At 39.7% G+C, this 12,822-nt stretch overlaps 1 protein-coding gene across 1 annotated transcript in view; it reads right to left on the bottom strand.

The window, feature by feature from the left end:
* Nucleotides 1-12,822, bottom strand: part of THOC1 (THO complex subunit 1) — a 52,065-nt gene that overhangs the window by 2,370 nt on the left and 36,873 nt on the right. The window contains exons 16-20 of the mRNA XM_089678301.1: nt 12,136-12,231; nt 11,447-11,512; nt 10,372-10,455; nt 7,477-7,624; nt 6,137-6,221 (exon numbers count right to left, since the gene is read on the bottom strand). Of these exons, the coding sequence (XP_089534427.1) occupies nt 6,137-6,221; nt 7,477-7,624; nt 10,372-10,455; nt 11,447-11,512; nt 12,136-12,231 (479 nt within the window). The remainder of the gene's footprint in view (nt 1-6,136; nt 6,222-7,476; nt 7,625-10,371; nt 10,456-11,446; nt 11,513-12,135; nt 12,232-12,822) is intronic.

The raw sequence follows: 12,822 nt of genomic DNA, 5'->3' as shown, positions 1-12,822 counted from the left end.
GAAGTCTGTAATCACAATAGTCACATCATTGATTCCCAGTGCCAGCTTCAATGTCCACTGCCACACAGTAAACCTGTTGGTGATGTCATCGTCCAGGTTTGCAGTCGATGTTGCTGATCTCTCTTCTACACTGAAGTCGGATCTGGTGAATGTGACTGGATCAGAGCGCCTTAAGGATAGACAGCTTTCCTTTTACACGGCAGATAAACTAGGCTTAGGATGAAGGTGGGAGTAGATTCAATCATAGTTAGGTTTTGATTGGAAATACATTCAATTGACAGGTCTGAAAGTTCATTCTGCATCTTCAAATAAACATAGCATAGAATAAACAATAGGTCTCAAACAAAACAGGCTGAACATAGCCATCTTTAACAGGTGCACTCCAGCCAAACATGACAAATCAGTTATCCAGAACAAGCAAACAGCCCATGACATAGGAAATAATGAACTCAATACTTTCCCTGGGTCAGGGATTCACTACGTAGTTAAAGTGGTTCTAAAGTCAAAAGTTTACCTTAATGCATTCCCTGCATGAAGGTAAAAATGTCCTACTAACTGGTCCCCTCCCATTGCTAAACACTTACCCTACAACCCGGCTTACTAAAGGGGCACTCGGAGAAAGAGTAAGCAGATAGCATCAGCAGGGGACTGCTAAAGAGGCGGTATGGGTCTGTTCTAAGTAATATTGTTGTATAGAACAGACAAGCAAAACCTTTTTTATTATAAAAATAGCCTCTAATACAGGGGTGTCAAACTGGCGGCCCTCCAGCTGTTGCGAAACTACAAGTCCCATCATACCTCTGCCTTTGGGAGTCATGCTTGTAACGGTCAATCTTGCAACGCCTCGTGGGACTTGTAGTTTGGCAACAGTTGGAGGGCCACCAGTTTAACACCCATGCTCTAATATCACTTTAGGGCCAAACATAATGACTGGATTCCATACCATTAAAATGAGCAACAACAGCAGTTTCTAGTATTCTGTCCTGACAAGTTCTTTTTAAACCTACTCCATAGCCATAACCTTCAAACGGGCCAAATTAACCTGGATGACTGCAGGGTAGTGTCTAGTCCAATTCAGGCACTGGCCTGTCTATGAGCATACTGCAGGCTCATCTAAATGCACACACTGTAACAAAAGGAAAAGTCTGCACTGAATCAGGGGCTTGGCTTTACTAGAATATACAAAGTTCCAAGGCCAACTGTGTGGGTTTTCTGATTTATAGGAAAGTTTTTTTTCTGGATGGCACTGACAGTTCGTGGATTGATATTTCTTTGTACCTGAAGTTGGTATTTAACCGTTTCCGAGCCACCCTATAGGGCTACAGGGCGGCATGGGTGCGCAAAATCATGCATATACAGTCAGGTCCATAAATATTGGGAAATCGACACAATTCTAACATTTTTGGCTCTATACACCACCACAATGGATTTGAAATGAAACAAACAAGATGTGCTTTAACTGCAGACTGTCAGCTTTAATTTGAGGGTATTTACATCCAAATCAGGTGAACGGTGTAGGAATTACAACAGTTTGCATATGTGCCTCCCACTTGTTAAGGGACCAAAAGTAATGGGACAATAGGCTTCTCAGCTGTTCCATGGCCAGGTGTGTGTTATTCCCTCATTATCCCAATTACAATGAGCAGATAAAAGGTCCAGAGTTCATTTCAAGTGTGCTATGTGCATTTGCAATCTGTTGCTGTCAACTCTCAAGATGAGATCCAGAGAGCTGTCACTATCAGTGAAGCAAGCCATCATTAGGCTGAAAAAACAAAACGAACCCATCAGAGAGATAGCAAAAACATTAGGTGTGGCCAAAACAACTGTTTGGAACATTCTTAAAAGGAAGGAACGCACCGGTGAGCTCAGCAACACCAAACGACCCGGAAGACCACGGAAAACAACTGTGGTGGATGAATGAAGAATTCTTTCCCTGGTGAAGAAAACACCCTTCACAACAGTTGGCCAGATCAAGAACACTCTCCAGGAGGTAGGTGTATGTGTGTCAAAGTCAACAATCAAGAGAAGACTTCACCAGAGTGAATACAGAGGGTTCACCACAAGATGTAAACCATTGGTGAGCCTCAAAAACAGGAAGACCAGATTAGAGTTTGCCAAACGACATCTAAAAAAGCCTTCACAGTTCTGGAACAACATCCTATGGACAGATGAGACAAATACACCTGATCAGTGAAGCATGGTGGTGCTAGTGTCATGGCGTGGGCAATGGAACTGGTTCTCTTGTATTTATTGATGATGTGACTGCTGACAAAAGCAGCAGGATGAATTCTGAAGTGTTTCGGGCAATATTATCTGCTCATATTCAGCCAAATGCTTCAGAACTCATTGGACGCCGCTTCACAGTGCAGATGGACGATGACCCAAAGCATACTGCAAAAGCAACCAAAGAGTTTAAGGGAAAGAAGTAGAATGTTATGCAATGGCCAAGTCAATCACCTGACCTGAATCCGATTGAGCATGCATTTCACTTGCTGAAGACAAAACTGAAGGGAAAATGCCCCAAGAACAAGCAGGAACTGAAGACAGTTGCAGTAGAGGCCTGGCAGAGCATCACCAGGGATGAAACCCAGCGTCTGGTGATGTCTATGCGTTCCAGACTTCAGGCTGTAATTGACTGCAAAGGATTTGCAACCAAGTATTAAAAAGTGAAAGTTTGATTTATGATTATTATTCTGTCCCATTACTTTTGGTCCCTTAACAAGTGGAAGGCACATATGCAAAACTTGTAATTCCTACACCGTTCACCTGATTTGGATGTAAATACCCTCAAATTAAAGCTGACAGTCTGCAGTTAAAGCACATCTTGTTTGTTTCATTTCAAATCCATTGTGGTGGTGTATAGAGCCAAAAATGTTAGCATTGTGTCGATGTCCCAATATTTATGGACCTGACTGTATACGTGATTCGCACTCCCACAGTTTTTGCCATGATTTGATCCCTGAGGGATCAATCATCCGATTTAGGCCAGTGATGGTTAGCCTAAGTCGGATGATCGATCCCTGTCCTATCAGGGATCTTCCTGTACCTGTGTTTACAGTTACACAGGTACAGGAAATGATGACATCTTCTCTCTCTGGGAACATTCCGTCCCAGAGAGAGAAGAATCAAGACACGTGAGTAAAAGGAGCACGCTTCTCACAGTTAGAACACTTCACTGCCCTGTCACCAGTGTCATTAGTACAGTGTACAGATTTTTTGCTCATCACCGCATTAGTGTCAAATAGTGTTAGCGTCCCTCCCAGATAGCGTCAGATTGCCCGTCATTACACCAGTAAATCACATTTAATCCCTTGATTGCCAAGAACAAGCTCACATACACAATAAACCTCCATTGCTTAGTATAGCGTCCCCAAAAACGAAGCGTTAGCGGGATCAGCTGCGGCACCTGCGTTTAGCCCCTGCGCTTACCCCCCCATTTCTCCCCCAGCAAGTGCAGTGCCAGTAGGTCACAGTCACTTGATACATTGAACACAAAACCGCAGTGTTCGCAGAATCAGGCCTGGTCTCTGTTAGCACTTGCCGGTAAATTTTTTTGTAGCAGTTCAAGCAGTCCCTGACAGCCAGGTGCTCTTTTTCCCATGAGCCAAAATGTCAATGGAAAAGTACTCTAGTGAAGAGGCCTACAGGATTCTGAGCATGTCAGATGAGAGCGAAGGGGAAGACTCACTGACACAATCAGCCTCAGAATACGAACCTGTAGACAGCAGTGGCATCCTGACAGGTAGCTCAGATGATGGGGAAGAGGTTACAAATGCATGATGGCTCTCATATAGCAGAGTGCCAGTACTAGTGCTGCTCTAACTTTTGGTGAACTTGCAAGCACCAGCAGCCTAGTACATCCTGGTCTTTCACATACCAGCACTGCAGTAGTGACGTGGCGAGTCCCATAAGTGCAGTACAAGCTGGCTAGCACAAATAGTGTCCTGCAGCCACCATGAATTCACACACAGACCCGTACAGCCACTAGTAGCCTTCCGGATGTGCTTGCAAATCCCGACTGGCAGCCCACAAATTCTGCAGCACCCGTACTTCCCCCATTCATTGCCCAACCCAGAATCCAGGTGGAAACAACTAATTTAAATACTCCCCATGATTTTTTGGAGCTGTTTTTCACAATATGCATTGATTGTAGATCAAAGCAATTTATATGCACAACAGTTTATCGCCGCCAACCCAAATTCAAACCTTGCCAGACCATTCGCATGGAAACCCATTACGGTTTCCGAAATTTTACGTTTTTTGGGGAATAACCCTCAACATGGCCATTACTAAAAAAAAAAAAATAAAAATAATATTGCGGTTGTATTGGTCCAAAGACCCGATTCATCATATGCCCGTGTTCTCTGATGCCATGGCCAGGCATAGATATGAGAGTATAATGCATTTTATGCTTTTCAATGACAACACATTCTGTTGTCCTTGGGGTGACCCTGAATTTGACCGGCTCCATAAAGTTCAGCCCCTTGTAAATCAACCTTACCAACAATTTGCAGATGTCTATACTCCTCAGCAAAACATCTGCGTTGATGAGTCCCTCATTAATTTTTTTGGCCACCTTGCATTGAAACACTTTCTCCCTGGCAAGCGTGCCAGATATGGGATGAAGATGTATAAGACCTGTGAGAAGGCAACAGGCTATACAAATAAGTTTTGGATTTACGAGGGAAAAGATAGTCAAGTGGAGCCCCCTGGATGCCCAGACTATGTGGGGAGCAGTGGCAAGACAGTTTGGGACTTGGGGGTCATCCTTTTTCCATATGGGGTACCACTTATATGTGGACAATTTTTATTCAAGCGTGCCGCTATTTAGACATTTGTACAATCTTGGAATTGGCTCATGTGGCACCGTGTGATGTAATCGCCAGGGCTTCCCCCAACGGCTTGTAAATAACAGTCTTAGAAAGGGAGAAAAAGCCTGCTTGAGAAATGAGGAATTGCTCACAGTGAAGTGGAAGGATAAACGGGATGTTTTCGTCCTGTCTTCCATTCACGCAGACACGACCATCCAAATTGCCACTGGTGTTGTTGAGAAGCCCCTCTGTGTCCACGACTATAACCTTAACATGGGAGGAGTGGACTTCAACGACCAGATGATGAAGCCGTACTTAGTTTTCCAAAAAGCCAGACGCTGGTACAAAAAAGTGTCTGTTTATTTCAATTGGTTCTATATAATGCTTTTGTGCTTTACAAAGCAACTGGTCAAAGTGGATCATTCCTAAAATTCCAGGAAGATATCAAGGCCCTTTTGTATCCAGAAGGTGCTGTGCCCAAACCCCCAAACCAGATGCAGTTAGCCGATTGCATGAGAGGCATTTTCCTGATGCCATTCCTGGTACCCCAACCCAAAAGACACCCCAAAGAAGATGTTGTGTCTGTAGCGGACAGCTGACCATAGAGCTGATTGGAGACTGGAATGGTGCCAATCATCTGTATAGTCTTAAGAAATCGGAAGCTACGAGCATTTCATCACTTCAGTTTCGCAGGATATAAACAGCGCCATTTGTAAATAGGGAAATCATCTAAACACAGAGTCTGATATTCCCCAGATTTCTCAAAAAAGAATATATGACAATGCCCATTGAAGTTATAGGGGATATTTGCATTCCCTGTGATAGTATTAAAAGTGATTAAAAAAAATTAAAGGGACAGTGTAAAAATAATGCAATGCTTCCCAGGCTCTTGTAGACAAAAATAATAAATGCACATTTTTTTACCTGCAAAAAAATGTGCATTCATTATTTTTGTCTAAAAGGTGAACTTATCCTTTAATATCACCAATCTCCTCCACTTGTTGCAGACACAGTGTATGCTTCTGAAAAGGTGTTCAAGAATTTTTGAGGGTGAGTTTGTTGATGTGGCTCAGTGTCTCCGATTTATCAACAATCATTAACTATTGGCAATAAATTGTACACTGCAAATGCAGGACACAAAGGACCTTATACACCAGGGTACAGAGGAAACACCTTTCTGTAACAAACAGGCCTCTAATGATCACTGCTTGCACTTTACTTGCAGGTACGAACAGTCCTAAAAACAAATAGTCATAAAAATGAGCGGTCTGGGATTTGTGAAAGGAGAAGCAATTGCAAGTAGTTAGAAGTAATGCTACACTTACTTTCATTGTTTTCCTTTAATAAAGATTCATTGTCTTCATCATCCTCATCTTCGTCCTCTCCTGTTTTTATTTCCTCTGATGGGGGCTAAAAATAAAACAGACTGAGTAGTATCCATATGGTGAGAGCACAAGTTTTATATAAAAGGTAAAAAAACAAAAATAATTGAATATTTGAAGGCTATTTATTACTTTTACTTATTGTAGCGCGCTTACTTTTCTATTTACCTACTGTGAGTCCTCCTGAACACTGACAATATGTAGCTCCCAGTGTACACTGTACAGGACTGCTGGAACACGGTTCACTGCATTATGAATACAGCTCCACTCAAACAGAGCACAGGCACTCAACATAAAATTTACACTCCGTTAGAATGATCCTTTAGCCGCTTCCCGACCGCCCTATAGCAGAAATACGGCTACAGGGTGGCACAGATGCGCAAAATCACACATATAAATATATATATATATATATATATATATATATACACACACACACGATTTAGCATTTCCGGGTAGGGGCCGTGCGCCCCCCCTACCCATGCACAGCACAGCCATCCAGAGCAGTGTGCTTACAGTGAAGCACCAACACACTGCCCCCTAGTAAAATACTCCCTGCACATAGTTAACTCTTTGATCACCCCTCATGTTAACCACTTCCTGCCCAGTGCCATTAGTACAGTGTCAGTGCTTTTTTTTTTTTAGCACTGATCACGGTATTGTTCTCACTGATGATGTTAGTGACACCAAGTCAGTTCCCCCCAGTGTCAGAATGTCTGCCGCAGTCCCACTATAAGTAGCTGATCGCCACCATTACTAGTTTTTTTTTTAACAAAGACATGTAGCAGAATATATTTTGGCTTAAATTTATGCCGAAATTTGATTTTTTTAAATTTTTTCTTTACTGGACATGTTTAATAGCAAAAAGTAAAAAATATTGTTTTTTTTCTCTCAAAACTGTTGGTCTTTTTTTTTTATGGCGCAAAAAATTAAAAACCGCACAGGCGATCAAATACCACCAAAAGAAAGCTCAATTCGTGGGGGGGGAAAGGACGTAAATTTCATTTGGGTGCAGCATTGCATGATCGCACAATTGTCAGTTAAAGTGATGCAGTGCCGTTAATAAAACCCACACAATTCCTGATAAACAATGCATAATAATAAATGGAAATACTCTTACAAGTGTTATTTCACTACAGTGTTCCCCCTATATAAAGTAATCCATGAAAGTAGTTGCAAAATCTGCTAAAAACAAAATGCCAGCCCACGCATTGCTACTGAAAGAAACACTTGTGGACATACAGCTTCCACCTTATACTAAGAATAGAAGAAAAACTGCTTACTGGCAATTCCTTGGCTAACTTAATCACCATATTCTCCAGATATTCTGGTAAACTCCTAAACTGTTGATTGGTAGGTTGGAAAAAGTGAGGACTTCTACGAGCCAATAGTCTCAATGCCCTCCAGCCATAATTTGAGTTGTTCACTACTCTGTGAAAAAAAAACAAAAAACGTATTAATACAAATCATCAACTGGTGGAATTCAGATATTACATTTACTAAGGTGAATACAGGTAGCAGAAACAGTCCCAGTCACACTCCCTTAAAATCTCTCCACGTATGGAGCTGTGTGAAGCCATATTAAAGGCAGTGTGAAGCCATATTAAAGGCAGCTGAAATAAAAAAAAAATATGAAATTACCATTAGGAGGTCCCAGTATGAAGCCTTATTGATTGTGGAAAAACATCAATGCCAATATTAAAATATATTATGGCAATCATTCAATGTAAATGCTAAAGATCTGTAAAGGCTTTTAAAGCGTCTATGGACAATTTTGGAGACCATAGTTTTTTGCCATTTTGCAGATACACACAATTTTGAAGTTTGACATATCTGGCATCCATTTACTCGACATAACTTCACATTTATATTTTATCACAAATTGGGGGATTTTATTCTATTTGTGTGCACTAAAAATAAGCGGAGTGCATTCTTACTGAAAACATAGATTTGCAACCCCAATTCCCCAAAAACTGGGACGATGTGTAAATTCTACATAAAAACTGAATGCAATGATTTGCAAATCCCATAAACCCATATTTGATTCACAATAGAAAACATATCATGTCATTTTGAACTTGATGACAGCAATACGTCTCACAAATATTTATATGGGTTTATGAGATGTGCAAATCATTGCATTGTTTTTTATGTAGATTTTAAAAAGCGTCACAACTTTTTCTTTAAAACTGGAGTTGTAATAAATGGTAGCATAAATATAACACAATTGATTTTTCCCCTCTCTGTACATGCCCTCTATATTACAGTTTATTAGAGAAGTGCCTTTTGGAGCTTCTCTGGTAACACCGTTCAACAAATTTTTATTTTTTGCCAGTTTTGGAAACAAAAGGATCCATTTCTTAATGAATTTCACATTCTGAGTTCAAATATAACAATGAAATTTGTCAATTGGCTCTAGTTTTTCTGTAAACGGAAAGTTTTCTACTATAGGCATAATGACTACATAATGCACAATAATTATATAGATAGATGTCTTTCCACAAATATAAAGCAAGTGATATTGACTACATAACAAAGCCTAAATGGCATAATATATTGCATAGGATTACCAAGAAAAATTATAGCCATAAGCTAAGTTGAATCATTTTAATACTTAGGATTCTCACTAGTTTTGTCTTCAGTTTGTGTCGGTTTTTGCTTCTCTTGGCTTTTCTCTTGTATTCGAGGAAAGGGCTATCTCTTACAACTGCACGTGACTACACGCTTCAGGTTCTTCCTCACTTGACTCAACCACGAAGGATTCTGGTGCTTTAGGAATTGGTAGCCCCTCTCCATGAGGAACTGGACGTATTGCCGATGGAATATTTGGATAGTGCACAGATAACTTTTTCTTCTTATTTAGCTCTTTTACAATTGGAGGCACCATACAAAAGTAACAATTACTAACATGATCTGTTGGCTCTCTCCAAATCATTGGCACAGCGAAAGGCATAGATGCCTTTTTTCCATTCAACCATTGCTCCAGTGCTGTCCCACAAGAATTGCAGCATATATGTGGTGCCCAGCTCTTGTCCTGGTCTCCTATCTTGCAGCCAAAATACAAGTTGTAGGCTTTCTTAATCATTCCTGTTATCCTCCTTTTTTGTGAGATAAAAGTTATTTCACCGCAGATATAGCAGAAATTATCTGCTTTATTCACACAAGTTCGAGGCATTACTGAGTAGCCTATATAAGCATAAAACGAAATGTAAAGACGCTGTCGAACGACAATCAGCTACAGATACTGCAGCTTTTATGCAGTGAAGTGATGCAATTAAAGGCTAATATTGCATCATCTCAGTATACATGCAATTTTCTATTGGTCACCAGTATCAATTGCGCAATATGCAGCTGAAGTTGCATCATAATTTTGAATGGCTTACGTCATTAGATGGGTGAATATATCATGGAAACTAGAGCCAATCAACATTTTTTAGGGTCATTTTCGTTTTCAGCACCCCAAAATTATGTAAGATTAGCTAATTTTATGCCCAAAACTTTTTACCTGTTGAACAGTGTAACCTATTTGTCAGACACGTTGCTATGACAAACTTGCTGTTCTAAGTACTTCCACTGTGCTTCTAAATAGTTTTAACTTTGACAGATTTGTATGATGTATTTTCTCTTTTGTACATTGTCATGAACTTTGTAGAATTTATATCTATTCAATAGTTTGTAAACAATTATTCTACAGGGGCTCATATTTCAGAAAATAAAGTATAATGTAGTAATAATACTAATGCATGAAAAGAAATCCAGGGCTAATACACATTAATGAAACCGAACAGTCCAAGAAAAGAATAGCAGTGATGCGAACTGTCCCAAAGCAAAAAGTGAGTCAGTGAAGAAAATCTTGATCTATCCAATCAGTTGATACCGTGGACACCACGACATCTTTGAGTACACCAAGGTCTGAATATTTTATGGATGCCCTGTATCTGAAGAAACCATTAAGCCTGCAGGTCATCATTAATACTATGGCACAACTTTAACCCTGCAAGCTGCATCTGCTAATCGGACATCATACATTACAATACAGTACCTCCCTGCTACCAGTCAAAGTAGCAATCCTGTTCTGTAGAATCCCACTGTGATTACAAATACATTCCACAATGCCTCCATATCCTACCACCCAGTTTAATGCAATGTGTTTTAGTGACCATTTGTCTTCAACATACTTGTATTCGTTTTCTACCATGTTTTCAGGATCTGCCTGTTCAATGGCCTCTTCAAAAAACTGTTCCAGCGTTGGCATAAACTCTCTAAAACACAATGGAAAACACTGTTAATAATGAGGATTTAAAATCGGGCTACGACAGGTATGACTGTCTCCATTCAAGGAATGTCCTCTTTGCTCCACAATGTTAAAGTGACACTAAACTCTGCTTTAAAAAGAATTCTATTCATGGACATGGGACTATGGATAAGAGACCTGCAGTGTGCATAAAGCAATGCACATGACCACAACTAATGTGCACTGCCCATTACAAAAGAATGGAAGTGAGAGGGAAAAGGAGAGGTTCTGGAGGACGTTACAAACACAATTAGAAATTATTTCATGAAAAATATATTACAGGACCATTAAACAGTGAATATGTATGGATTATTGTTGGAGAATACGGGGATCGGTTAGTGTCACTTTTTTTTACCCAACCCAAACCATTTTACAGCTTTCTTACTGCCCTACCACTAATCTAACATGTACTGTCAAACTGTAAAATATTTACCCAACAGTCCCAGGCTCTCTTCGGCCACTTGCCCACATTCACAGCTAGGGGACACATGCACACTTTTAAGGTGCAGGATCTGAGTTCAGGCAAAACTATTGTATGGCTAGTTCTGCTTAAACATCCCCCTTTGACAGAGTGCTCTGCCACTTGTTCCACCAGGCAAACTCATAGCTGTTCTTCACATTAGACCAGGAGAAAAAAAAAAATAAAAACACACAACATCTTAGGATTTGGTCCAGCTTTAAACTTGCCCCCATAAGGAATCACCTTCTTCCATTCCATGTACCTACCATTTAACACCCCCCCCCCCCCCGCCCCCTTTGCCCGAGGAAACACAGTGTTCCTCAACATCAATTCCTGACTTAAATATGATCACCTGTATCCACCCAAATCCCAAGCTGCTAATATAGACTATATAATACATATCATATGGTCTTTACTACTGCTTTAAAGGTTTAAATAAATATAATCAGATGCTACACACTGCGTTACAGTAATATATCACAAACATTTCCGGGCTTACCTGCTTTCTGATTTGCATGCCTCTATGTTGTCTGGACAAAGATTCCACAGTCGGGTTAATTCATCACTGTAATGATATGCTCTGGTCAGAAGTGGTTAATTAATTCCCATTTATAATATTACTGCTAGTTTGCTAGCAATGTGGGATAACAGAATAAGACTTCCTAGCATAATTATGAAATAATCACCTAGTCTTCTCAACACCATCACTTACTGATGCCCCTTCTCATTGTACAGAAAAAAAACTGCCCTAGATATTAGCAGATTTTATCAAGTGACAGCATGAGTAATTTATAGACCAACCAGAGAATTTAAATGGTTAAAGAGATCTATATACATGACTAGATCAATAGGAGGGGAAAGACAGGATAAGACGAAATTGGACAGAGGTGTTTTGGGAAGGAAATGGGGATAAAGTGTACGTATATGACGTAATAAGAGTTTATGGATGTTTTGTAATGTATTTTTTTTTTTTAAAGAAAATCTAATAAAAAAGGTATAAAAAAAAAAAGAAGAAAAATAAAAAGTAATTTAAAGACCAAAATTCTTCAAACACATAATAGGGATACCCTTGAAAGCCTTCGTATGTAGCAAATGAGACCTATATATAAGAATACCCACTAGGGTGCCACTAGGTGACAGGTTAAATTTTGTGTTTGTATATAAAGATGTGAGAATCAGGGATCTTACTTTCCCATTAAGATCTTTTTATTTGAACCTTTGCCCAGAAACTCCTCAGGGGCTGGACGTTTTTTTGCTAGTTTCAGTGGTTTGCTGTCTTGTTGTCTGCATTAAAAAGAAAACATATGGTCAAAAACTCAATTTTCAGGTTTTCTTTGTGTGTTTAAATTTTTTTCTAACACATCATTATGTCTGACCAATCATGGGCTATTTTGTGGCACTGTACCCCCTACATACATAAAAACAAACAAGATATGCCTGTGCTCAGCACTTTGATGCAGTTGGCCAGCTTAAACATGTATTGTAATATGTGTGAACTAAATATTCCTATTCTTTATTGCAAAGTCTGCTGGAAAGGGAATACAAGTGTGCAGAGGGTCCTTCAGAATTTCTAACCCTACATACATAGAAGACCAAAATGCTAACATTATATATACTTCATTATTTATTCACAATGCTTGTTAAAATATACATTCTATGTCCTAGCCAGGAACATATCATGTACAGTATATTACAATTTACACCCTGAGTAGGCTTTCCACAGGTGTATAAACACTTGCTGTATACAGTATGCATATTAGTAGTTCAGAGGTTCACCTTTCTTGACACCAACAGGAGTCTTTCTCAAAGCCTTCACACATACAGCTTCTTTAGAAGAACAGGGTTAGGAAATGTATTTTTTATTGTCTTTGTTGA

Source organism: Staurois parvus, unplaced genomic scaffold, assembly GCF_062004578.1.
Source record: "Staurois parvus isolate SC_StPar_1 unplaced genomic scaffold, SC_StPar_1.0 ptg000015l, whole genome shotgun sequence".
NCBI classification, from domain to species: Eukaryota; Metazoa; Chordata; class Amphibia; order Anura; family Ranidae; genus Staurois; species Staurois parvus.
This window is presented reverse-complemented; position numbering and strand designations above follow the sequence as displayed.